Below are 27,895 nucleotides of genomic sequence, written 5' to 3' on the forward strand. Positions count from 1 at the left end.
GTCGAGTGCGCGCGTACGTACCCTCTGGAAAGGAGGCAAAGAGGGTAAACGGCGCTTCCCGGGAGAGCGGGATCTCGCCTCGCGTCGGTTCGCGACCTCGCGCGTCGTTTTCCGAGGCAGTGTGCGCGCTGCCGCCGCCAGGCCGGTTATATACAGGCTCGCGGTGCGGACTCTCAGTACGATGCCGGTGCCGCGCGCGGTGGGGATGGCCTCTCGTCGCGCAGCGCTCTGTCCGTAGGTAGGTAGGTAGGTAGGTTGTACCCCGACGCGGTCAAGCGTCCTCGTCGCCGTCGACGCGGAGGGTCGCTCCCCTGGGTCGACGCGCTTATTTATACGTGTATTTGTACGTTCGTGTGTTGCCTGTGACTCTCTCTGAGCGCAAAAAGTGCGGTCTATCGACTCCGTTTGAGATCGAGACGGGATATAAAGCGAAGCGAGACACGCGGCTCTCCGAAGAAGTGCTCCGGGAGGTGATCAGTATAAATATTATCCCGCTGCTCTCGCGTGGAACGGATTCTTCTCCTTTCTTCCTCCCCTTCTTCTTCTTCCTTTCTCTCGCTCTCTTTTTTTTTTCTCTCTCCCCGAGTTAACTGGAAGAAGAGTGCTGTCGAGTGCCTCGTGGAGTGACAATTCCCGTGACTTTTCATCATCACACCTCGCAGTGACGTGTATAATATATTCGGTGCTATATACATTTTATCTCTAAACATCCCGCGGAACGTCCGGTGAGAGAGTTCCAGTCCGATCGAGCCGTTCCTGTCATCTGTTTCCAAGAAGAGGAGCGAAAGAGGAAGCGAGAGGGAGAAGGGGTCGCCTCCTGTCTACCTGGCCGCACGAGCGAGAGAGAAAGAGAGACAGAGAGGTATGCGTGTATGTGGTATGGCTCGTCGTCGGTGGTTTTTCGCCGCCTTTATTACAGCGAAACCCGAATGCGTGCGCGAGCGTATCCCTCTCGTCTGACCGGCCTGAACCCGCCACCGTAAGGCTGCGCTCACACATGCGAGATTGATTATTTTTCCACGAGGACGAGGACCCGAGTCATCAGAGGCCGGTTGCTCGCCGAAGAAACGCGTCACCCTTCAGGTTAATGAGAACCAACGTCGACCGATCGTCCAATCAGCTTTCAGGTAAGAGTCTCATCCTCTCTCTTTTTTTTTCTAAATGTCAAACGAACCGTCTCCGAAAGATATAGTACCATTCCAAATAGCCACAGTAATTATATATATATATATATATATATATTGACATCACTTGACGTCACGTGACATTACTTTGCTGTCAAAATGACGTAATTTGATGTCGAAATACATTATTTTGCTGTCAAAATGACGTAATTTGACGTCAACATTATTACCTTTGCTATTTGAGATATTTCTCGATCCTCTCGGGACCAAATCTTTCCGGTTCACCGAACTCACGCAGGGGTGGGGGGAGGGAGGAGGGAGCACGTGGTTGCTCGCAGCGAGATCTTTGCTCCCACATCGCATTATTTATAAATGCGACCACGGTCCATCTGCTAGAAAGACGTCGATCCATTTGTCCGGTTGACAGTTGACTCTCGATCAAAGCATTTGACAAGTGATTTTTATTTATTTATTTATTTATTTTTTTTTTTTTTAATAATATTTTACATAACGCGATGAATTATATAATTTTCTGTCTCAGCCTCCTCCGGTGAGTTTCAAGTTTTTAAAAGGACCGTTTAACGTTATCTCGAGTGGTTCTATATACAGTGTTTTTAAAACCATGACAGATTTTAAGAGAATATTCTAGGAATCAAAATAAGATAAAAAGTTCGTATACAAACATTTTCCTTTCGAATTATAGCTCCCTAAAATCGGGGGAAAAATCGAAAAATATATTGTAACTCTCGCGGTAGACTTTTTCACGGATCATTAAAATTTATAAATTTATTTATAAAACTATTTTTATTAGTAAAATAAATATTTTATTTTTTTAAATTCTATTATATATTAAATTTTATTTAATTAAATTTATATTCAAATTGATCTTATAATTAATATTCGCGCGAAATCTCGGAGCTCGTAAACAGATGATCCGACTAGATCCTTTTGTATACGTATGCACCGCACGTGCAACGTGCTGCGCATTTCTTCGCGGCGTCCTCGTTGCATCCGTAAGCGAGCATCGTCCTTTGTTCGACGCTCTGCACCGATATGAACGTCGCTTAGCTCAGGTGCGCGTGCACAAAGGGGCACCACCATTCTACGGATGATGATGCGCCTGCTGCATCTTGCAGCGTGCAACAAGCGACGCGAGAGAATCTCTGGATAAGATTTTATTTACAAAATGCTTTCGACTCTTATTCAGCGACGCGCGCGATAACACGAAAAATCTCGAGGCATTTAGAATTGTTTGATTGAATACGTATATTTTACGTCGAATTTATAGTTTTTCATCATAGATTTTTTTAAAATAAATTATTGCAGCTTTAATATTGAGGATAATTAATTGTTCGTTATACAGGATGTATCTAAATAAGTGCGAAAATTTTAAGAAATGATTTTTTGTCGAAAATTAAGGTGGGTTTCGGAAGAGTTACACTTTTCTAAAGAGGGATGTAAGAATAAAATTTTTATTTTTGCCTCAAATTTCAGACAAATTAAAAAAATAAAACGGAAAATATCCACCAAGTTTTATTTTTTTAATTTGTCTGAAATTTGAGAAAAAAATTAAGCATTTGCTTTCCTTTTAAATGAGCACTGGAATTTATTAGCATATTTAATATTTAAAAAAAATTAAAATTAAAAAATTAAGAAAGATAAAAAATAAACAAAAATTTTAATTATGTCCCTTCCCCTGGAAAAAATTCTGCGGACATTCATGTATACAAGTAATATAACTTAGTGAACTGTAGTACGTGATAAAAAAAACTTGATAAAAAACAGAAGAATATCTTTTTGAAAAAGAAGCAACAAAATTTCTCCAAACAATTTTCTATTCGCGCTCTATAGTAACACCGTGATAAATCGCGTAAATTGGATCGTTATCTTAGTGAGCTATGCGTTTAGATCTTATGTTCCGTAAATGAAACAGCAACGTGTGTTTACGATAGGAGATCAGTACTCGCGAAGTTATCGTGTATCTCATTTAAAGTGCGTCGAAAATGACTGTATATGAAACCCGATCACGAACGTAATATTATTTGCACGCACTTCGATTTATTCTTCATCTCGCCGACTCTAAAGAACTGTTCGTAAAATAAAGAGATTATATGTTGTCTTCTCATAAAAAAAATAAAAAATTGCAATTTTTAGAAAAGAAACATTATTTAAATGCAATATACATAATTTTTATGAACTTTTTTGTTTAATGGAAAACGCTTGAAACGATTAAATAGCAAAGAAAATTATGCACATGAAACATCAGGACGCGCTTTGACTAGGTATATTTAATTTTATTGCTACACGAGAGAGACTCGCCGAGTTTTACATTTTTAGCCGTTTAATAATCTTGGAAATATACACAAGAGTAGAATCTACAAAGAGTTCAACGTTTCTCCCTATCTCGCGTATTTATTAAATAAATTAAGCGCGGTCACTATATATAGGATACATTTATCTTTACACATGAAAATGCTAATGGGTCGTTGATTATAATTGCAGCCAGGCTGGACGAGGATAGTCGAATGCAGCTGGGCTCAGCATGCCCTCTAAGAAGCAATACAACCTCGTACATAATGACGAGTACGACACGCGAATACCGCTGCACAGCGAGGAGGCGTTTCATCGTGGAATCGTGTTCCACGCCAAGGTAATCTGGAGTGATTTCTTATCCACTTCGGCATCCCATCCGCGGCTCCCATTCGTTTTTCTCGCTTTCCGGTGAGTTTCTTCTACGCTCGCCGATCCGAGACATGCCTACGTACCATCAGTTCGAGAGGAGATACGCTGGAGATGCGGATTTTCATAGATTTTAATTTTTAAAAATCAGAAAAGAGCTAATAAAAGCCAGGTCCAGATGTTAGACACATCAATACTTGTTTCTAAATTCTTCTCTAATTATTTTGAACGTTTCGGTCTTTTATTTTCCTGTACATCAGTGAAACAGTATCTATTGTTTAGTACTGTTTCACTGCAATGAGGTCGGGATCCGAATTTTCCATTAGTCAATCTCCTGAAGATTTTGGTCTAAAGAAAGGACAGAAATAATTAGAAAAGAATTTTAGAAATAATTAGAAATAATAAGAAAAGAAATTTAGAAATAGGTTTATTTCGCCTAGTCTTTTTTGTACCTGATTTTGTATATACCTATATACATTAGAATCTTTTCAATTTATTATTATAAAAAATATTTAAGGAGTAATATATATCAATAACTGAAAAAGAGAGAGAATATTTTGCAGTGAAACTGGTTGACTCGAGTTTTCAAGTAAAATTCGCTCGAGCTCGAATATAATATCCCTCTGGCTTGTTCTGCAATGCTATTAAATTGCTTCAATATAATGTGAATTTCTAATTACAAGAACTCTCTCATAAACTGTGCGCACTTTGAGAAAATAGTAACGGTCGATAGCGTCTCACGTCAGAGGAAAATGTATGTCGACTATATAAACTCGTGTGCTTCGTTCTTGAAGAACCGCCGATGGGAACGAAAGCATCTGTTTTTGCCATGATGTGCGTTGAAAAGAGTTTCGCACCTTCCCTTTATTTTTCCTTCGGCTCCGTTTCGGTAAAGTATCGCGCTACATAGTATTTATTATTAGTACGACTGCAATAGAGACATGAAGGAGGGAAAGATCAATTTTAGCACTGGGGCAACTTTGGGGACGGTGCAAAAAATACGGCATGTAGCTGTGTTTTTGCTACGAAAGCGAAATTGAAAGTTATATAGAGAGAAAATCAGGAGCATAGATTCCAGGTATCGCAGAGCCTTTTCATTTTATTATTAGAGAGAAAATATACGGTTAGTATCTCTCTGTGTATGCCATTTCTCACTCTAGGATTAGAGTAAAGCACCCGTAGCGATTTATATTCGAGTGGTGTAAACTGTGTACTTACATTAGTCACTGAACTGGGAACGTGATATCGGGTTAACGTACATAGAGAGAATTTTCTTTTAGAATTTACCCTGAAAATCATGGTAATCGTGGAACGATATCATATTTATAGAGTCTCTCTGATTAATATTCATCATAATAAAAATATCAATATCTACCACGATATAGGATATGAAATATGTTCGATTAATTTTACTATGTACATATGTATATTTTTTCTATTGTGGTAAATATTAATCAGAAAAACTCTTCTAAAATTCTTCAGCGTAAAGTCTATAAGTGAAAATTCTCTCCGTGTTATCTGACGTATTTTCTACGTGATAAAATTCGAGCAAATCGCGATACGTCGAATCGTGACGGGGAATAATAAGACCAATAACAATAATAATAATATTTAAACGTTGTCGAGGCTCGGTATCGATGGTGCAACACAATTGCGGGACGACAGCCTGCGATACACCGGCGACTTATTTCTGGACCGCCGCGCTCCGTGTGACGTCATTGTATCGTGCACGTGTTTATTTCGGTGGTACTTCTCTCCTGAGAAAGGTTAAAGCTTTTTGTGCGCCGCGTCGTAAATTGTGCAGCGTGAAGTCGCGAAAAAGAAAGAGAGAGAGGGAATGAAAGAGATGCGGATTCATACAGGAAACTGGTCCAAAATATAGATCTAACAGATCATGATTCTATGATAAAAGAGAGGTTCAATTTCGCGTCTCAGTTCACGAAACTTTGAACGATATTTTATTTGTTTTTTCTTTTTTTTTGGTACAAAGTCGTGAAAAAAATATCTTAAAAATAAAATTTCAAGATAAAACAACAAATGAAACGCGTGCATACGCAACGGGATGTCTGTCCATCTGTCTGAATCTTAAAAGAGAACGTAAACTCAAAAACTTATTATTACTATTTTTTTTCTTTTTATTTCATGATTAGGACTGCTGGAAAAATTACGGATGAACCTTCTCCGAAGAATTTCAAGATAAATTTTGTATAATATATATATTTTGACTAAGAAAAACATCATGTCTAAATTGGTCAAGAGAATCTACTAAAGGAACATCCGAAGACTTCGAGATATCCTGTACATGTTTATTGTCAATCAATTATATAGAGAGAGAATTTACCTCTCTCTTTATGAAAATCATGGTAATCGACATATTAAACAAAAATTATATAAAAATATAAAATATAGAAAAAATGTTACATATAAAAAATATAAATATAATTATGTATGAAAAATATTAATATGTATATAATAAAAATATGATTGAAAATATTAACATCTACAATAAGATATAATAAAATGTTTGATTAATTTTACTATGTACATAATAGTATTGATATAGTAGATATTAATATTTTTATTGTGGTAAATATTAATCAGAGAAACTCTTATAAAATTCTTCCGATATCATATTGTCTCATAAATAAATTCTAAGAGAAAGTTCTCTCTGTGTTTAGATATATGTGCAAGATCTCTCGAAATTCCACGAAACATGGTCTAACAATAAGAAATTAATGTGAAACTTTAGGACGTATCTTTGGAATTACCTTACAAAGGATCTTTCCAGGTTTGCTTTCCGGAAACAATTCAGTTTTCGCTCTCCTCTACGGCAGCAATCAGCGTAGAATAAATTTGCCTCGAGCAGACTTAACAATGAATCTCGCCCTGGTTTCGTAAGAGACTATCCTTCGTCCTGGTAAAACCACAATCGCTTTAGCGATTTAGATGTCAGCAGCAGAGGAGAGTGTAAATGGTGCATGGGACAAACGGATTCGTTTATGCAGTTGCACGTCTCGTGTGCAACTTTGCAAATTGACTCGCAGACCTGAAAGATTAATTTTACGTTAATTACACTTTTAATTAACACACGATGCGATTTAAATGCAGAATCTTGCACATGAAAGATTTTAATTCCTCTTTCTAAGTAGAGTATTATGTAGTTTCTTTTTCTTTTAATTAATAGGAGGAAGGTCCGGAAGGTCATATTTTCTCATTAGCATCGATGAAAGTATATTTTTATATACATTTTATGTAATGTTTTTTATCTATTAAATTTTATTTTATTATGAAGGATACTTGGGCCGTAAAATTAAGCGAATAACGAATAAATTGAAGGAGTATTTGTGAATTATATTAACAAGTTTATTTTAATGTTTTAGAAGTCGTCTGGATATATCTTGAATTTTCATTCGTCCAATAACTGAAAACTAAGCGTGTTACCTTATCACGGCTTCAAGAATCCGATGCCTACATTTAGTGCTTAGTGGGGTATAAATGCAGATCGATATACTACTAGAGAATTTGCGCTATTAATATTCCAACCCGTGTACGTGTATGCATATATTTCTTACAAAGTTATAAAGTAAGACGAAATAGAATTTATATATATATCTTTCTCTCGATATACCCAGTGTAATTCGATTTTTCAAGAAGTAAAAATGTTTCTACAGTAAAAACAATTATTATGTCAATAGGGACGAGTAGTGGAAAATTCGAGGCGCAAATTTTTAGCTACGCAAGCAGGTATTTTTTCTCAGTTCGTAGAAAGACAGACAGCTTGTCACGCGGTTATCGATCGCAAATTTTCACGAAGAAAGACTCCGGTTGTACATAGGAGCGTGTGTGCGTGGGATAATACCACGTCTACGCGGAATCAACCGAACGAACACCACGTGGCTAAAAGACGCACCGCTTCAATGGGGGTTTCTAAATACAGATTGTGTCAGACCTATGTGTAGTATGTGCTCCTCCCCCGCGATATGATTACAGCAACCGCCCTAACTGCGTGTATGCATGTACACGAGACCTTTTGCATCGTTGCATGTGCAAGCGATTCGTGCCTCCCTCGTCGAAATCTTACCGTAGCTCGTGACATTCAAAGTCCCGGAGGCGATTAATTTTATCCGAGGATATGGAATTATCCAGCAATTCCTCCTATATAAAAAAAAAAAATACAATCTAAGTACAAAATCAGATATGAAAAGGACTAATAAGAGCGCAGATATTAGGCGTAAAAAGATATTGTTTTAAAGATTTGAGAAAATTATTTTTAATTCTCCTTTAAATTAAAAAAAGAAATAGATTAAAAAGACAGAATATTTAACAAATTCTAAATACGGTAATAAATACACGAAAAGTGTATTTATCATACCATGATTTTCAGGGTAAATTCTCTGTATGTACAATTATATTTTTCTGAGAAAAATTCAATGTTTCCAATATACATACATATATATTTGCTTTGTTAATTTTATTTTTATTCAAGTATATATATCTTCTTTAGAATCGTATTATTTTAATGGCTATATTCGTTTAAATAAATATTCTTTCTCTTTTTTTCTGTATATGTATATTTATACATATCTACATTGTACCGAGTATAAAAAATACAATTTATTTAAATGAGAAGACATTCGCACAATTCTTTAAATTTTCGCTAAAAGCTTCTTTTTGTATTTCAGTTCATCGGTTCTATGGAGGTTCCGCGACCGACTAGCCGAGTGGAGATCGTGGCGGCGATGCGAAGAATCCGCGTGAGTAATGGCTAATTAACCCAGTTAGAGAGGGCACGATATACGGTTCAAATGTCTTCGTATCTCCTCTTATTAATCTGGATTTATTTGATCCGCAGTACGAGTTTAAGGCCAAAGGGATCAAGAAGAAGAAAGTGACGTTGGAAGTCTCGGTGGACGGGCTGAAAGTGACTCTACGGAAGAAGAAGGTGAATAGTGGTTTCTCCAGCAACAATTTCCAGTATATTATATATGTTAGCATAGGCTTAATTGGGTTGAACGCGTTAAGTCATTAATTCTTCACCGGATAAGCTAATTCTCACATACATACATATGTAAGTGGATAAGATGAGTCTGTTAGACTCGCGATGGCATATCATGTAATTTAAAGAAGCGAAGGAGGAAGTACATTTGGACACCGACGCAGATTCGGGACAATTTAAGCGTTGTGCGTAATAAAGGGAATTTGCAGCATCTTTGCGAACGACATTTTTGCGCTAGTCTTATAAAAGATATCTTTTGATTGATATCAGCTGATTCTTGTTTCTTGCAAAAATAAAATATATCTTGTATTATACGCGATTTTTCTGAAAAGATTTATGTATATTTGCAAAATCACGGTAACAACAATTTTTTTTTGACGACACGAACATAAAATTTCCGCGATGTCCGCGTAAGATGACAAGGAACATCGGCACATCTTTCGCGAATGTCTCGGGAGAAAAATCGCACACGCCCGATGACGCGCAATTTCGTAACAGTTGCAATTTATAACAAGAAATGATTTTGGACAAGCGCCACGTTGTATTCGCACTGATACACATGGGTGCCATATATTTTCGATACTAGCATACATCAACAGATAGTGGTAACGGCCAATATTAGCTAAACAATATTTTCAAATAATCGTTATAATAATTACAGTTCGTGTTTTTGCAGAAGAAACAGCAACAATGGATGGATGAGAATAAAATATATCTGATGCACCATCCGATTTACAGGTGAGATATTTTATTCGCTTATTTTGCCATTAATTTCCCTTTTTCTCATTAATTGATTTTATTGAAAATGATCAAATTATTTTATTATTATATATCGAAACTAGAAAGGGCTTATATTTAAATTTGCATTCTTTTTAATAATTATCGAAAATATAAATATAAAATACATAGAAATAAAGAATATAAAAATATAGAAATATATAAAATATATAAAATATAAAAATATATAAATATGTATATAAAATATAAATACAAATTACAATTAAAATTGAACTTGCTGTATTTTTTATCTTCAAAATGATACAATTGAATAAGCTGAAAACTATAATGTATATTTTTTCTTTTTTTCAGAATATTCTACGTCTCGCACGATAGCCACGACTTGAAAATATTTAGTTATATCGCCCGTGATGGGAGCAGCAATACGTTTAAGTGTAATGTCTTCAAATCTAGCAAAAAGGTAAGTCGCCATTTTTCGTCCATACGCAATATAACAATTTGATTAATTCTCGATATCGGCGAGAAGAATTTCCTACATCGGATTGTTAGAAGAGAATTATATGTGTATTGAAATCAACTATTATTTTGGGAAGATTTTATCTGAAAAAAAAAATGTCAAAATCAATCAAGTTAAAAATGCGACGCAATCAAGAGGAAGAGGAAGAGGAATTTATATACATATATGATGAGACTCAACAAGTGAACGAGTAATGTATGGAATTTCCGCGGCTGGAGACAATTTTTCTATTGTATCTTCGCGGGTCCATTCCGCATGCGGAACGGCGTAAAATTACGTCGCGCACGTGCATGTGAATTGTATATATACCCACACACACATATATATATATACACATACACACGCGTCGCGACAATTCATGGCAGCCCGCGTCGCCTGGCGCTTTATCAACTTACTTTATTGTAAAACTATAAATAAACGCCGAACTCCTTGGCGGCCTCCCTCGATCCCTCGCCGCATCTTTTCTCCGTCGCGGAGACGCAACGGGGTGAAGGAGAGATATAGCTGCATCCCTGTCGAAGTGTGGAGAGAGCGTATTTTCGCCTTTTCGTGGGTGGAGGGTGGAGGAGGAACGTATATCGTTTTGTCGTGTATTTGCAGTAGCGGCTCGGCGGCCGGTTTGGCACCGGGTTATTAAAATAGTGCGATATAGGCCGATCTCTTTTCGCGACATCCGTGCGCGGTTTCTTCTTGTTAGATCCGGTAATTTGTCTGTCTCTCTGTCATAGATTTTAAGAGCGATATTTTTCGTATGCAAATACGAACGTTTTGGAGCAAGAGAAATCAAGTGCATTGAAACTTTAGATATGTATACGTGTGTATGTGTGTATTTGTGAGGGAAAAAAAATGCGAGAGAAAAATTTTTATTCACTCTCGTTATCTCTCTTGTATGTATATATAGTCTTATTATGTAATATCGCGCTTCTAAATGTGCCCTCGATACTTATCGGATAAACATAGAGGTGTCTTCCCTTCCATCTCTCCTTTGTTGATTATTTGGGGATTCCGGTCGCTTTGAAAATCTGGGTGAATCCAGAAATAACCGACGACTATAGGAGACGATATATCTAGGATGCCGCAGAAATATCCGACTTGTGAACGAAATTTTAAACTCGCGGGCGAAACTTCCAAAAAGCTTTTACTGGTCCCCTTAGCGATAGAACTCGTTTATACGATCGTCCACGGAAACTTTTATACCAGTTCTCTAGGATAAGACAACAGACATTGCACCTTGCTCTTTTCTATAATGGACAGACTTTCTATTCTTTATCTTTCACATAAGGAATTGCGTTTTAAAGGGCTTCCTCCTTCAGAAGCTAAAAGATTCAGGATCTTTCTCCTCCGAAAATATCCATTTTCACGTTAACGATATAATTTTACTTTACAATCTATATTTTGTAGTTTCGAGGAATATATATAACATTGTAAAATGTTTACAGATATTATTGTACGTGGAAATGTCCAAGGAATTTTTTCAGACAAGTCCTGCTACGTCTACTTTTATTGGTCGATACGCAGGGGATGCGCACACACACATGTACGAGAACTACGTAAGATAATAGCGAATTGTCACAGAGAAACCGTCTGACACGCGACGATATATAATTTATCGGTCGGGGGAACATAGGAGTCCCGACCTCGGAGTCTCCACCGTTAAACGACGCGTTCTGCAACGTCGGGGTCGGCTATAGAATGGCGTTCCGCGCAATTTTCCGCGAGCGCACGCCTCGCTCTTTCCGCATTCTCTTCGCTCCGAATTCGCGCGTTGAACTTTCGACTGGAACAACTAACTAGCTGGCCCGTTAATCTACCACGTGCGACATCGTCCGTATAATGTACTTGCGAGATAGAAAATCTAATAAGACGTAAAAGATGTAAATGAAAATTGAAGTTGCGCGACGTTGGACAAATTTCGCCGAGATGCTTTGTTCTTAAAATAGTGCGAGGAAATTTAATTTTCAAATGATTCACTTAATTCGAGAATTGTAGATATTTATTTTATAGATATCAGATATTATTAATTAATATCTATACAATTATATATATATATATATCTATAAAATTTATATAGGGTGTTTCTAAAACTATTTTAAGGGCGTGTTTTAGGGGTCAAAATGAGAAAAAAGTTCTTATATATAGGTTGAAAAATGCTTTTCTTCTGAGCTCCCTAAAGTTGAGAAACAAAATCGAAAAATAATGAATAATGAATACTTCATTTTTATGTGGTTTTGAGAATTTGATCCGATTTTGAGAGGGAGACATGGGGGGTGCTAAGTTTTATTCTTGGACTTAATTATTTATAGAAACTTTTTTCTTATTTCGACCCTTAGAAAATGCCCTTATCTCTGACATAGTTTTAGAAACACCCTGTACACGAATTATATTGATTAATTATAGATATATTTTTTTTCGAATTAAATCTAAAATTCTTTAATAAATTCTTCCTACACACTCTATTTGTCACTCCAATTAAGAGAATGTTAGTTAATAAACTGACGTTTGCTTTTTATTTAAAAAAAAGTCACGTTCGGAGGAGCATCTCATGATTAATAACTGGAGCAATTATTCAAGCGTAAACGAGAGCTGAGTTGAATTATGAAGCTAGGCGAAGAAAAAGAAAGAGAGAGAGGGAGAAAGAGAGAGATGGAAAAGTGCCATTGAGCTGGCCGAAAGCGAGAATATTAATGCGATTATAAATAAACTTGGGGGGAAAAATCCAGCGTGGCGCGAGCCTCCGCGAGTCGCCGGCCAAGAAACCGCTCTAGGAAGCCGCACGGTTAACTTCGGCTCTCTCGCGTTCCGGTTTGTACACCAGAGAAAGAGAGACTTTATACACAAATCCGTTCTCCATCTCTCTCTGTCTCCATTTCCTTCTCTTTCTCCCTCTCGTTTCCGATAAAAGAGACTAGAATGAATCGGAAAACCCGGACAGATGGATCTTCTCGAGGAAGTGATTCCACGCTCCATCGCGAAGATTAATCATCGTCGTGGCTGTCGTCGTGGTGATTGAACGTTCGAGATTCGGGAGATGTGACGGGGGTCGTCTGATTACCAAGAAATGAGATTAACATGACAGCACTCTATAAGAGATTTGTGAATATCGTGGTGATATGTAACAGGACATTTTCGACGAGAGAATATACACGTATGAAGAATATTTTTTCAATCTTACAGTGATATTCAGGATATGTGGATAATTGACATAGTGGGTATCCTGTGTTTATTTTAATTAAATTTTCATCGTTTTTTAAAAAGGTAAATCAAAACTGACAAAAAATTACGGGAAAAATATTTGTGACAGCATTAATTTATATTTATTAATTTAAATTCTTAATTTTACGTCTCATTAATGTAATGAATTTTATGTATATCATTGATTTTTTGGAGCACCTCGTCGCTCTTTTGATATAATAAAATATTATAAAGCGCGCGGAGAAAAGCTCAGAAAAATTTTTAAATTGCATCACTTACTGCTCAGCATCAGTCTTCTTTTATCGCGAAGACAATTAATATATATATATATATGAATATACATATAATATAAAAAACATATACATACGTTTAAAGTATCTAAAATCTGCGCATTTTGTCTTTTTTTTTTTTACCACCTGAAAATTCTCGAATAAGTTTCTTACGTCAAAGTCGTCGATGACGTCCGAGTGATGACGCAAAGCGCGACAAAGAAATTGACAAACAACACGCGTTTATGATATACATAAATGCGATTCTCTTCTCGGAAGTCGACGCATGCGTTTTCGAATTACGCACAATTTAACGGGGAATTTGGCAGATTGAATAGTCGCGTCGCGACTATTTATAATACAAATGAAAACGCCGTGCACAGAGGGAGATCGCCAGCGTCAATTATTCGAGTCCACGTAAGAGACTTTCGTCCTCTTCTACTCCGACGTCGATTGTACACGTTCTCGTTTTCCTAAGTGTAAAATATATCCGCGACATTCGCGTCAGAGTATCGAGTTACGATCACCCAACTACCTGTCGATGATGCATCGTTATTATGCCATTACTGTTGCAGCATTTGACGTCGGGGATAATGCATTTTAGACATTTGTAAATATTTACCTAATATAATTCGTGTCAGATAGACGACCGTTTCGCTCTTGCACGTGTCTAATGGACAAACATGTTTTATTACGGAGATTTCAATTTCAAGTTTGTACAATTATATATATGTATGTATATATAGAACATCGGATCAGAAACATCATATTTTCGAAAACAAAAAAAATTGCGATTTTATATCTATAAAGTTTGAATTTGGGGCAATTAATGTACGTAAACAATATACAGGATAATTATCTTATTTTGAGAGTAAAAATGCGGAAAAATCTGGAGACTTCAATCATTCGGGAGTAATAAGCGATAACAAATAATCACAAGTTTTTCCATTTTATTATTGAATTTTTGAGATGTGAAATGTGTAAATTATTTTAATTTAAATGAATTTTAACAGGGTTTATTCAAAGGATCAGTTTCTAAATTAATCGACAAAACTAGCCAAAATTATTGTTTATTAATTAGAAATAAAGAAGAAATAAGGATTAGATCGTTTGAATAATTAACTAGCGATATTAATAAATTTTAGAATTTTTTCAATTATCAATTACGATTTTAAATATCGTAAATAATAATATCTCCAGATTTTTTCTCTGTCAAATAGAAGAACTCACTCTCGATATTTTTCGTATTATTTAGCTGCGAGTGACTCGGTAAATAAAATCTCATACCTGTTTACTTTCTTCATGGCCTCGACAAGCTGAAATAAGCTCAAAGAAACTCTCAGAGTAAACGGTGGGCCTTTGTGCCGAGGCGGGACGAGCGTCGTCTAAACAAAGAAAAAGAAAAAAAGAAAATGTAGTCGGTGAGATCGCGCTGCCGAGATGGATGACAGCATCCGCAGCTGCGGACCCGCGCAAATTCGATCGAGGTGAGAGGTGGCGAACGCGATCATGCTGAAGAATTCCTTCAAGTCGGCGGTGGCTTCGACCGAGTTCTCGATGTCGACCAGCAGCCCCGGCGGCCCTCTGGGCTTCGAGACCACCCCTAGGCCGCGCAAGAAGCTCTCCTTCAAAGAGCCGGAGATCTTCAACTACTTGAAGATGCGCAAACCCTCGACGCGGCCGAAAATTCTGCACACGCAGAACAGCATCGATCTCAGCTTCGACGAGAATCCTTTCGAGGAGGAGAACGAGGACCTCGACGAGCTCGAGGTAAAAAATTGCGCGCATAAAACAAAATGTTCTGTCGACGGACAAAAATTGTTCGATTAATAGAATTATCGAAAAATCGACCGATGTAGGAAATTCACGCAGCCTGTAATTTTGATAATAATTATATTGCAGTAATGTTAATTAATTAATTAATCTTGCCTGATTAGAGTCAAGCGATGAGGGTGGTCAGAACGGTCGGGCAAGCTTTCGAAGTGTGCCATAAGTTAAGTATAAATAATACCACGGAGGATCACGAGCCTCGAGGAGACAAGGACGGCGGGGAGAGCCACGGCGAGAATTATCACGGTGATGTTTACGAGGACCAAGATGAAATTCCCAACGAGCAGTCCCAGCCCTCTCCGCCACCGGTGCATAAAGGTGAATTGCCACGCATCGATTTCGTCGATTTTTTTATTCCTGAAATTATGGCGAAAGAAACGTATTAATATAAAGAAAAATCGTTTTTCGATCAAAAATCTCTACGAATTTTAAATAATTTTTTATCTGTATTTATATGTAATTTCATTATATATTTTATATATGCATTTTATTATTATTATTATATATTATATAATTAATATATTATAATAATAATAAAATGAATATATAAAATATATAATAAATTATATTATTATATTATATAATTAATATAATATAATAATATAATATGCAATTTTATTATAGCATTTTATTATAAATTTAGTATATTATTATTAATGATTGCACAATGTTTTTTAGACATATCATTATTGGGGGATACCGAAGACTCGGTTCCCGAGCAAACGTCCGTCACCTGTCTACTTCGATCGCACGATGGACCGGCGACAACAACCTCTACCTCACCGATCAGACAGTCGCCATCGGTAAGATTCATTAATTACAAACGTATCAAGAAGTGTGGTTCGGAGCGCGTGCTATTTTGAAGGATACTTTGCAAAGTACTTTGGCAGCTGAAGGCAGAAGGAGTCAAAGTCTTAAAATAAGATGGCTCGTTACCGAAAGCTGTTTTGCTCTACGGTAGCACATTGTTTATCACTTTCCAAGTTTATTTCGTCGGTACGCCTCATAAATTCTAAAGCGTCTCCTTGCGTACTCTATTTCGCAACGATATAATTTGCTCTATTATAGATTTCAGCGCGCCTGCAATTCGAAAAGCAACTCTTCGCATCACGTACTCCTTACTTATTTCTTATATATTTTTTTCCCGTCAGTTCCCTTTAGTTTATTTATAACTATATGTGTACTATATGTAGTTTATAGAGAAAGGTGTTGATTTATTTATCTTTTTTTTTACAGGGCACGGTAACCTCCGAGTGCGGAGGTTTATTGGTGGGTAGCGAATTGACAGCCCTAAAGCACGAAATACAACTCCTACGTGAACGTTTGGAGCAACAGAGTCAACAAACCAGAGCTGCCGTTGCCCATGCGCGGCTTCTTCAAGATCAACTTGCGGCGGAAACGGCAGCGCGCGTCGAAGCTCAGGTATAAATAAGCGAATCAATTAGTCAGAACGCATAAATATTCCTCCCAGCGCTTGTCTCTACACATTTGTCATCTATCTCATCGTATAATCGAATATAATTTATCAAAGTAGTGGAAGCGAATTAATTTAGTACGTTTGATGAATTTTATCTTTTTTTAATAGTATTTCTCGAGATAAGATCATATATTATCCATGTCTGTCGTAATAAGATATGGCAAGAGGATTTGATGAAAAATGATTTAAAGCTTCTGAGTCCTTGTTGGATTATGACGTCAGAGATGAGAAAACCTACGCTGAAAATTCTTAGATGCCATTTTTAAATGAAAATATATTTCAATAAAACATTATTTCAGAAGGCATCTAAGAATTTTTAGCGTATGTTTTCTCGCCTCTGACGTCACAATTCCAACATGGTTGATGAGGAACCAGGATCCTTAATAAGCGGAATTGTAATAATTGAAATTTTTCACTTGAACGTGCTTCTTCTTCTTGTCTAGACGAGGACACACCAACTCCTAGTGCAAAACAAGGAATTGCTTGAACATATAAGCGCGCTGGTGAGCCATCTGAGGGAACAGGAGCGTGTTTCCGGTGGTCATGTCACCTCGCAGTCGCAAATACCCAGTACGCCTGCATCTATGCAACAGAACGCGACGGTTCCCGACCTGTCGAGCCTCGGCCAGGTAACGCTCTACAGAATCCCATGACACCGGAGCATTCCGGTGGAGCGTGGAACCGAAGCACCGACTGATCGAGCGTTGCATCTCTCAATTAACGTTTAACAGAATGCATTTTGTATTTTTTCTTAATTTTTTTCACACTCCTTTAATAATCGTTAATACCGTCCTTTTTGTACCGATTTATCCCACCTTTTTTAACTTTATAATAAAATATTTTATACGTACACCAGTTTTTGTTCTGCACTCGTCGTACTCTACACTACACTCTACCGATTGTGATGCGTCCGAACTTGTTTTTTTTTTTCTGTGCTCCGATATGATTATTTAGCAATGCACGCGTTATGTTTTAGGCGTTTTCGTTTGCTGCCGATAAGACGTCGAAAACGACGGATGTAGCCTCAACTATTTGCATTGTTTGCGCGAGTATTTGCGCCTCTACTCTGACGGCGCAAAAAATACAAGTCAGAAAGCTTGCCGATACTAACATCGATAAAGATAACAGTCTTGTACAATGCGAGTGATTTGATTGGCACGCGCAGTTGTGCGTTGTGTATTATATATCTTGTCTCTTAATTACACCGTTTGCATCCGAGGTATCTGATAGCGTGCAAAAAAGAATTGAGATGTGATTTCAGCTTAAGATTAACGACTAATATAATAACAATTAAGCACCCCAGTATGACGGTGTTGTCTAACAGCAGGTCTTCGCACGGGATTTCGGAGTACACGCTGCCAACCAATGCTAGGTAATGTTTTATCATATATTATTCAAAATCTAACGCGGTATAAGAACAATTTCTGATCAGACATTGCGATATCTCACGGGTCCATAATATCTGACAAAGTATTTAAGAATTAGATGAGGTAAGAGCATAAAGATGTATAGAACAAAGAATATAAATATCAATTTAAACATTCGCAGATATAATTTATGAATAAATTATCGCATAAATTAACGATTACGTATTCAAAAGTATAAAGTATGTACATGTGTAATTATTTGCAAGATTTATTAAGAATAGGAATGTAAGAGATAAAAAAGAGTCACTTTTAAATATCACGGAATTTGGAAAGATCTTGTTCCCCAAACTGCGTCTTCTCGAGTTTAGTGCCAACGGACCGGAAGTCAGGGCTCGCCGTGGGAGCTGGATCCACCGACCTTTCCTTACTGCTCATATCCGCCGGACACGCTCTATTCCGGCGGTCTCAACGCCATGGGTATCCAGGGTAATAACACCACCGCGGATCAATTGCAGTTCCAAACACAGCTGCTGGAAAGGCTGCACAACTTGAGTCCATTTCAGCCACAAAGATCGCCCTACAATACACCTTCGCCGTACGCGATGGGTCCTAGTCTGCTTTTACCTCCTTGCGGTGGACCAACGGTGAGCGATTCCTCCTGGAATTACTTTATTCATAGTAGTTTAATGTCTAAAAAAATTCTGTTGTCAATTTCAAAATCTTTAAACCGCAACTCTTCAATTCTGAATTCAGAATCCAGCCCAATTGTCCCCGAATTCGGCGTCCCTGAGGATCTCTCAGCCCAACAGCTTCTCCTCGTCGCCAATCATGACTCACAAACTCGACAACTACGGAACGGACACTTCGGACGTCCATCTACCTTTCATAAAACCGTTACCGTGCACCAACGACAGGAATATAACTCACTCGACAGCGGACGTTAAAGTCAAGCAGGAGCGCTCGAGTGTCCAGGATATCACCGATATACCTCCGATAATCCTGGACCCTCCGCCGCAGGGTAGACGCAGCGTAGACCCTACGAGCAAGAAAGCGAATCCGACGAAGCAGAGTTCGATGACGCAGGGCGTGCACGATAACAGGAATAACACGCCGAAAAGTCTGGCGACCATCCTGCGGACTTCCGGTCCGCCGCCTTCTCGCACGACGAGCGCCCGATTACCCTCGCGCAACGATTTGATGAGCGAGGTGCAGCGGACAACCTGGGCTCGTCACACGACCAAGTGACCGGGACACTATTCGATACGATGACGCAATTAATATATTTGCCGAATGTGTTGTCCATATATATTCATGGGCGTCCGCAGGGGAGGAGGAATCAATCAAAAAATTAAGCATTTGCTCTCCTTTCGAACAAACACTGGAATTTATTTGCATATCTAATATTTAAAAAATGAAAATAACGAAATAAGAAAAAAATAATTTTTAAAAATGAAGAAAGAACAAAAAATTTAATTATGCTCCCCCTGGAAAAAATCCTGCGGGCCTATGCATATATTATATCCCGTTAGTTGTAAATTATGAAGAAATTATATATGCGCGGTTCGAGGACCTCTTTTTGATTTTAAATGGATATAACAGGGTTTGCATTTTTCCTTCTCTCGGTCGCTCAAACTCGAATTTCAAATAATCGTATCTAGAGTGCAAAGTCTATATACTTTTCCCAGACACTTGTGAAACTGGAAACTTTTAGACTACACTTTGTCAAACAGAATTTCTTACACTGATATACCGATATTTTGAGAAAGAAACTTTTACTTTTACCAATAATGGGTCACACACACAAACATCGTTCAATATATAGTCAATAAATCGTTGTGATAGATTCCTACGACAAAAACATGTAAAAATCGCGATTTCAACGAATCGCACATCTATTTGTAACATCTATGGAATGTTTGTAAAAATCGAAATCATAGTCGCGTTCGAGTTTAGTGGATTTATATCTCACGCGCGTTTTCCCGCGCATATATCCATACAAGGGATGAATACGTGAATACGTATTCGTACATCTATTCGTGTCGCGACTTATACATATATATATATATATATATAGCGTACTCCCGTGTATGAGAATCGTCATCTAGCAGACGAACCTGTGCCAAAAGTACCAATTGTCAAGAGAATTTATTTTCAGTATATTTTTAAGTAATGTAAATAAAACAAGGAGAGATACACGCGTAATCTCTCAGAGAGACAAGTACAATAAAATGTATTTATTTCCTCTTTCCATCCTTGTATATGTATGCGAGCGACAATTATTAGCCTTTTCCTCGTGTGATTAAAGCTAGAAAATTAATTTAATGCCGTTAATTATTAGAAAAAGTTCTGTAAAATATAACACAATCGTGACAATATTCTATTACAGATTTCAACAAATGAACGACCATCCCATCCTCTTTTTTTAATTGACTTCGCCCTTAGTTTTTTGCTGAATAATATCCTCACATATATACACATGCGATATGATCTAATACGGTTTCACAGAACAATAACAAGTGTTAAATTTGCGTGCAAACGAAATGCTCGTTAATGCGAAAAGAGGAATGCGTGTCTATATATGCATACGTTAAATGGCATAACTACTATATTCATTGTTACCGCGAATGGTTATTCAAACCTTCAGTACGCCGGGAGATCGTCGCGAGTGTCGGATCGGGTCAATGTTGAATCGAGTATCAGGTTCTCTTTTTTGCACATCTCGTTTCAATTATTGTTATGCAAGTTATAATAATTGACGCAAATATTAATCATGTCTATTTCATATTTGCGTGATAGCTAGTGCTCTTTACTCGACAAAAACCGATCGAGAGTTTTAAAGTAGATTTTTTATTTTATTTTTTATGTACAACTAAGATAATATAATGTGTACATTGGAAATTCTTTGATTTTTTTGGCAGATATTTTAGTAGTTTAAAATATATTACTCATCTGTGCAAGTCAACTCTCGGCTTCATCGATGGATCAAAAACCAAGAAGTCCCGGTATTCTGAGACTAGAGAAAATGTCACGCACTTCCGAGCTTGGAACAACATCTTCGGCGACTATGGAGGTATTTTTTTCAATAAAAATCGTTTTGACAAAATGACGAAGAGAATGCATCTTCTATTTTATCGCGTTGACCGAACATGTATTTCACTTGTGTTGAGTTAAATCTTCCTAATAGAGAAATTACAGAAATAAATGAGACAATTAAAAAATATTAAAAATTAAAATACAATTAAGACATGTTAAAAATTAAAATAGCGAAGACACGCCTTCTTTACACTTTCCCTTGTTTGAGCGACCTTGGTCTCATTTCACGTTGTCGTTTCGCATACCCATAACTTACAACTTTCGTAAATTAGAACCAGAACTTAATTGGCCATCGATCCGCGCGAGCATTAACGAAAATTACTTTAGGCAGATGCGCGGTATGCAAGTGATTTTCGTGGGATCGCGTGTAACACGTATATGCGCGATAATAATCGCTCATCCCCTCGAGGAAAGTAATTACCTGCGAAACAGAAGGGTGGAGCCGCACAAAGAACGAGGAATATATATCGTGACTCACACTTTCGCTGCTTCTTTTTTCTTTTTTTTTCGTACACGTAATTGGTACCTTCCTCGATGTGAACGAAAACGCTGAAAATTATGAAAATGAAGCTGAAAACTCAAATTTGCATAAATTTTACTTGATGAGATTTAAGTATATAAAGATAAAATAAAATGTCTAATGTAAAATAAAATAATGACTTGTATTTTGTTTAAATTTACAGACTATATGCTTGTAATAATATATATGTGTCTAATAAAGTAATAGCTCCAATATGTAAATGGGTCCATAAAATGCACTTTGAAAATATGCGTTCAGGGATACTATATTTTTTTAAGATTGTACAGAGGTGAATTTTTGCTTGCATTTAATTTCTGTAGCTCATCGATAAAAAGAGACATTTATATTTATTACGAAAAGAAAATCATACCTTTTGAAAACTTAATGAAGAAATATTCAGTGAAAATTGGAAGAGATAAGAATCATTGGTTTAACAAAATGAAAAATTTCCTCTTCGAAGCCATCTGCATGAATAGTTAATACCGCACATCTCTGTATAAATGTTTATATTAAATAAGACGTAAAATCCTTTTATTATCTTTGATCAAGTAGATATTTAGATCCAATCAAGTCGTATGATATGTTTAGAGGTGTGTCACGTCGCGTGCAACCCCAAATTATCTCTATACCTAGAAACACAAAGAAATTCCAGTTGAAAATCGAAATTATGTCGAAAAGAAAAGACAAGTAAAAGAGAAAAATTTAAATTATATGAAAATTCGAAATCGAGATTTAATGATATTTCGACAAATTTGATATATCTATAACGAGGAAAAACTGTATTCGCTGTTTAAATTCACTTTCACTCTCTGAAGAAATTATTCTCTCTCGAGAGTACAACTTGTAATTTTTTAAAAATTAGATACTACTAAATGCAATCTCGATTTCTGATTTCATATCTTCGCCTTGAAATTAATAGATTTGATATAAGTTCTTTCGAGATTTCATACGACATGATTTCAAACGTAAAATAGGTCTTTTTTCCTCTTTATCTGAGGTCGCTGAGCTCTTCATTACTCGCGTGACTGAAAGAGATCTATGATCGCTGTTCGAAGACAGTAATTGGTATCTTTCGCCCTATAGGTGGGTCCGTCATTCCCGTCGCAATCGCAATCGTCGGCCAGTCGACAGTCGGTTACGTTTGGCACCGTCGAGTGCCAGGGTGACGAAAATTACGCGGGTGACGCAACGTCGAAGACTGTCGCGGACGCGAGATCCCGCGACGACATGCAGCACATCGTCGCCGGTTAGTGAAAATGAAACTGATATACATCACATTTACACAGAATATATGCTATTTTATATCCGTATATAAATTATCTTTCTTTTCTTATTTTTAAATAAATTATTTTCCTTCTCTTTTTAAATAATTATTTTTTTTTTTCATAGAAATATATGCGATTAAAATTTTATTCAATTTTTTTCGCTGTATAGGCTTATTCGCTAGATGTAAATAACGTTATCGATTGTCTGCGAAAAGCGATATCCACGCGGGCGAATCCTGCAGGCGAGACTCCGCAGAATCCGTCGACGGAGAAGTCGACCGTAAACGGCGAGGGAAATGACAGCGAGAACGATTACTCAGCCTCGGTCTGCGCGATCATGCAACGACGGAATTCGATACGACGGCAGAGCCGGAGGAAGAGACGTCCGTCCTCTCCCTTTGGCGTCGACGTCGACAACATCGTGCGTCGTCGATCCTCGGCTTACACCACGAGCTCGGGAGAGTCAGTAAATAATACCGATTTCTTCGAAGAGTCAGAGTGAATCTTCAATTCCTAATTCTTTTCAAAGCGCGACTTTATTTTATTTTTTTAATTAAATTAAAAGAAGAAATTGAATTAAAAATATAGCTTCGCGAAGTCTATTCACTCTAACTCTCAACGTCTAATTCGCAAAAAGACCTTCGCAGTCTTCTGCTCTATTATTGCAATGAAAGAGAAAACTGCGATAGATGTTGTATAGAAAACTAAAGGGACATGACGTTTTTATTTGATTAAAAATTAGGACGGTAATCTCGATGGAGGAGGGCGGTAACCAGGAGCAGATCTTCGAAAATCTGAAGCTGCATAAAGAAGTATTGAGTGGCGTGAAGCAGCAACCCTGGCCCCTCCGGCGCAAGATCAAACTCGTACGACAGGCTAAGGCTTATGTTAGGCGGCACGAGGGTGCCCTGCAGGAGAGACTCGCCCAAAGTCGCAACACGAAAGACGTCATAGCGCGCGTCTCGCTCTACGTGACTAAGGTACATAACTTCTTCTGATCCATCATGTAAGAGTGTGCCGAGAAAGATAGATTGATACGGCTCATTTCTTCTTCAGAAATGGCAGTATTTCCGACGAGAGCTCATCAATCTGCAAACGTGGTTCGTGCCTTGGGAGCTCCGTATTATGGAGATAGAGTCTCATTTTGGTTCTGCTGTTGCGTCTTATTTCACTTTCCTCCGCTGGCTCTTCTGGATCAACCTGGTCATCGCCGGAACTCTTACAGCATTCGTCGCGATACCTGAAGTGAGATATTTCTTAGTCAAAGAGCGAAGAAAAATAATTTTTAATAAAGTAAAAGAAGAGAGATTTTGATATATAAATACAAACTTAAGTATGAAAGGACTAATAAGAACCATAGAAAAAGTAACTAAAGATGATCCAGAAGAAGGACCAAAATATTAAAAATAATTAGAGAGAAAATTGAAAATAATTTCGCAATTTCTTTTAGCAAATTGTATATATACTAGCGGAATATTTTCTTTTTTTCACAAGAAAAAAAAAGTAATTACATTCTTTTGCAATTATATTAGGTGTTAACCGCAAACGCGACGCTCGCCGGCGAAAGAAAGATCATGCTGAAGGAGGAGAGTGTCAAGTCGAAGCACCTGTTGACCTTGTGGGAATTCGAGGGTGTATTAAAGTACTCTCCCTTCTTCTACGGATGGTATACCAATCAGGACACTAACACAAAGTATCGACTACCCATGGCGTACTTCGTCACCAATCTGGTCGTCTACACGTACAGCTTCGTCGCGATCCTCCGCAAGTACCGACTACATCTCTCTCTTTGACCTTCGCGCTTCTCTTCTAAAAAAAATAATGACATTCTTAAGATCTTTATATATAGTTTTATCATTTTCGGAATTATATATACATATTCCCATGATATATCATTGATAGAGAATGAAGAAGTGAATGTGTAGCACGTGGATACCTCGTTTCAGAATGGCGAAAAATTCACGTTTGAGCAAACTGACCGAGAAGGAGGACGAGTACGTCTTTTCATGGAAGCTCTTCACGGGATGGGACTTTATGATCGGTAATCCGGAGACCGCTCACAATCGTACGGCTAGCATCGTGTTAGGCTTCAAGGAGGTCCTGCTGGAGGAAGCTGAGAAGCAGAAGGATAAGAGAAAGTGAGCTAAAAAATATGACCTGCTTTATTTTTAGAATTTTTTATAATGTTCAAAAATTCAACCTCTCCGTTTTTTTATTTAAAAAAAAAAGATTAATCCGTACTTTTTGTAGCTGGAAAATCATATCCAGGAGAATATTCGTGAACGTCGCGGTGCTCTCTTTACTCGCGTTATCGGCCTACGCCGTTATCGAGGTGGTCGAACGAAGCACGACAAAGATCGATTCGCACAGCTGGTTGCGGCAGAACGAGATCACGATCGTCATGTCCCTGATCACGACCCTATTTCCGATGTTTTTCGAGATCCTCGGCTTCCTCGAGAGCTACCACCCCAGGAAGCAGCTTCGAATGCAACTGGCGCGGTAAAAGGATCGTCTTGACTTGGCTAGAAAGAAATACAAACGAATGATACACTGTCGATTATTTTTCAGGATAATGGTCTTGAACTTGCTAAATCTCTACTCGCTGATATTCGCGCTGTTTCGTAAAATGAACTCCATGGTGCGTAATTTGCAATGTGTAATAATATTATCGTTCGTAGAAAGATATTCTCGTATTTATGGATAGAAGAGAAGAAGTTTTCGGCGCACGTAAGCTCGTCTATTATTATATCTTCTTCGTAGAAACCTGATGATATTTATGATCTCAAGTCGACGGAGACGACGTGCAAATATAATTTGGTGGAGTGCGGTGACGAATTAACGCACACGCAACAAATCACGACATTGGCGACTGCGAGTCTCGTTTTTCTAAGCAATATCACCCATTTCCACGCCAAGAGGGAGATCATCGAATCAACGAGTAAGTTTCACTTATCGAGAAATATTTTCGATGAACGCACATATGGCTACTGCAACTTATTGGTTTGTAAATCTCGAAATATATTCAAGTCTTAAATTAAAAAATATATTTATGTAAATATTCAAGTCTCCTTAGTTACTTGCTCTTTAATTATAGCTTTTAACTTGTTTTAAAAAATTAATTTACAAATATACTCCTTAAATATATGTATTCCTTACTTGTGTATAACGACATAAAAAATGTCTTAAATTTTTTTCGGTAAACAATTTTTCATTTTTTTTAGCGCTACCATCCGTCAGACAGGAAACGTTGTTCCTCAATCCTTTTCTGGACCGCAACGAGTTATACGAGGATTACCTTTCCAACGATACCTTCGATTTGTCGACTATTGATTACCTGTATGAAGATTCGCAGACGAATAGCAACGAGTCTTATTACGAGAGACAAGATAATCGAAGCGTGGATGATAGTAGAACGTATGATTACAAAAATTTCACTCCGATTGCCAATTTTCTCACCGATTCGACGATCGCTGAAGATTTCTATACAACTTCTACTTTGTCCCAGGCTAAAACTCCGACATCGACAGAAACCAGCACGGCGGAAGGTACAAATCTATTTTTAAAATATTATTAAATTGTGAATTATAATTAAACTATTATAATAATTCAACTACTATAATAATTAAACTTCTCAGACAATTATATAATAATTTTAAATAATATAATGTAATTAAATTGTAAATTATAATTAAACTATTATATTTATTGAAAATTTATTATATAATATCGTCTGAAAATAAATTTTTTTCGACTTTAATTGTCATATGTCGATAATAAATCATTAATCATGCATAAAAAAATTGACGACAAATAATAAATCGCATTCGTAGATTCATCAGAGATCACTGACGATTTTACCGAAAAAACAATTTCTTCGTCGTCTCCAGACGAGATGTCATCTACTGAAAAAATCAGCGTATCTGCGACGGTAGAAGTCACACCTAAAACAAATACTATTAGTTTGGAAAATAGTCTTCCTACTTTGCGGTCGAATGATCCGTCCTCGAGAGAAAATTATCCAGTGAAATGCTTCGTAAAAACCTGCAATGTTACGTCGCAGAAGAATTTGAGTAAACATTTTTTCCTCAAATCTGTAACTCTTTCACTGTTCTCCAATGTATTCTCGGTATAGTTTTTTACGTTTATATACTCAATGTTCCAGTCCCATCCTTGGAGCAGTTAGATCCAAAGATTCGCAGAAAAGTACGTCGATTGTGCTGGGAAACCATGTTCGGCCAGGAACTAGCCAAACTCACCGTCATGGACTTGGTAAGGCACATAAAAGAAAGCAAAATGCAAAAAATTACACAAAGCGCACCTTATTAAAGTTTTGACTTAATTTGTCGCATCTATCGATTCCAATATTTTGATCAAGAATATAGAATAAAAAGGCTTCGGTTCATCTTCAGCACTTTTTCTCAGGTACTCACCACATTAACCACTCTCTGTATGGATTTCCTCCGCGCCGTTTTCGTACGTTACATGAACAACTGCTGGTGCTGGGACCTGGAGAAGCAATTTCCGCAATACGGCGACTTCAAAATCGCCGAGAACATACTTCACCTGGTGTACAACCAGGGCATGGTTTGGATGGGCATGTTCTTCAGTCCAGGTCTGACGGTTCTGAACCTTCTCAAACTTGGCATCCTGATGTACCTACGTTCCTGGATAGTTCTCACATGTAATGTACCACATGAGGTAGTCTTCCGAGCCTCCAGGTCAGTTTTGAGTCGCAACGCATTATTCTCGTGAAGCTACGCTTTTAAACAATTTATACATATTAATTCTAAATAAACTAAATTATATAGAATTAAAAATATCATACTGC

The 27,895-nt window shown here is 37.3% G+C and overlaps 2 protein-coding genes and 2 long non-coding RNA genes across 10 annotated transcripts in view; 2 read left to right on the forward strand and 2 right to left on the reverse strand.

Moving 5' to 3' along the window:
• LOC114935209 (carboxyl-terminal PDZ ligand of neuronal nitric oxide synthase protein) lies at window positions 1-20,437 on the forward strand. Of its 6 annotated transcripts, XM_085479460.1 has the most exons (12): window positions 1-1,127; window positions 3,627-3,774; window positions 8,486-8,557; window positions 8,656-8,745; window positions 9,476-9,537; window positions 9,889-9,997; window positions 15,453-15,663; window positions 16,024-16,148; window positions 16,582-16,767; window positions 17,266-17,451; window positions 18,558-18,833; window positions 18,943-20,437. In XM_085479460.1, exons 2-12 carry the CDS (start codon window positions 3,667-3,669, stop codon window positions 19,432-19,434), a joined length of 1,917 nt encoding a protein of 638 aa, XP_085335586.1. In that variant the 5' UTR covers window positions 1-1,127; window positions 3,627-3,666; the 3' UTR covers window positions 19,435-20,437. The 6 variants fall into 6 exon arrangements, with proteins under 6 accessions (XP_085335586.1, XP_085335591.1, XP_085335587.1 ...); XM_085479465.1 differs by lacking the exons at window positions 1-1,127; window positions 3,627-3,774; window positions 8,486-8,557; ... (1 more) ...; window positions 9,476-9,537; window positions 9,889-9,997 and adding exons at window positions 10,498-10,756; window positions 14,771-15,285; XM_085479461.1 differs by lacking the exons at window positions 1-1,127; window positions 3,627-3,774; window positions 8,486-8,557; ... (1 more) ...; window positions 9,476-9,537; window positions 9,889-9,997 and adding exons at window positions 12,468-13,309; window positions 14,771-15,285.
• Window positions 3,467-7,968, reverse strand: LOC114935210 (uncharacterized). The gene is made up of 3 exons (XR_003820451.2): window positions 7,885-7,968; window positions 6,572-6,849; window positions 3,467-4,151 (listed from the first exon to the last, which is right to left on the reverse strand). It is a non-coding gene; the product is annotated as an uncharacterized LOC114935210 (long non-coding RNA).
• On the reverse strand, window positions 18,512-27,887 carry LOC114935359 (uncharacterized). The gene is made up of 6 exons (XR_014923985.1): window positions 27,498-27,887; window positions 25,309-27,332; window positions 25,004-25,180; window positions 24,579-24,876; window positions 22,173-24,307; window positions 18,512-21,831 (listed from the first exon to the last, which is right to left on the reverse strand). It is a non-coding gene; the product is annotated as an uncharacterized LOC114935359 (long non-coding RNA).
• LOC114935356 (transmembrane channel-like protein) overlaps window positions 20,512-27,895 on the forward strand; it is an 8,674-nt gene continuing 1,290 nt past the window's right edge. Inside the window, exons 1-15 of one of the 2 annotated variants that reach the window (XM_029308182.2) lie at window positions 20,512-20,889; window positions 21,148-21,259; window positions 22,886-23,048; window positions 23,283-23,529; window positions 23,810-24,047; window positions 24,124-24,312; window positions 24,600-24,835; window positions 25,014-25,205; window positions 25,318-25,566; window positions 25,636-25,705; window positions 25,828-26,005; window positions 26,289-26,612; window positions 26,898-27,137; window positions 27,230-27,336; window positions 27,490-27,785. In XM_029308182.2, the coding sequence (XP_029164015.2) occupies window positions 20,768-20,889; window positions 21,148-21,259; window positions 22,886-23,048; window positions 23,283-23,529; window positions 23,810-24,047; window positions 24,124-24,312; window positions 24,600-24,835; window positions 25,014-25,205; window positions 25,318-25,566; window positions 25,636-25,705; window positions 25,828-26,005; window positions 26,289-26,612; window positions 26,898-27,137; window positions 27,230-27,336; window positions 27,490-27,785 (2,963 nt within the window). In that variant the 5' untranslated portion in view covers window positions 20,512-20,767. Of the gene's footprint in view, window positions 20,890-21,107; window positions 21,260-22,885; window positions 23,049-23,282; window positions 23,530-23,809; window positions 24,048-24,123; window positions 24,313-24,599; window positions 24,836-25,013; window positions 25,206-25,317; window positions 25,567-25,635; window positions 25,706-25,827; window positions 26,006-26,288; window positions 26,613-26,897; window positions 27,138-27,229; window positions 27,337-27,489; window positions 27,786-27,895 lie in introns of both variants that reach the window. The other variant, XM_085479458.1, reaches the window with a different exon arrangement.

The sequence above is a fragment of the Nylanderia fulva genome, unplaced genomic scaffold (assembly GCF_048542155.1).
Source record: "Nylanderia fulva isolate GAGA-0341 unplaced genomic scaffold, ASM4854215v1 Scaffold12, whole genome shotgun sequence".
In the NCBI taxonomy this organism is placed as follows: Eukaryota; Metazoa; Arthropoda; class Insecta; order Hymenoptera; family Formicidae; genus Nylanderia; species Nylanderia fulva.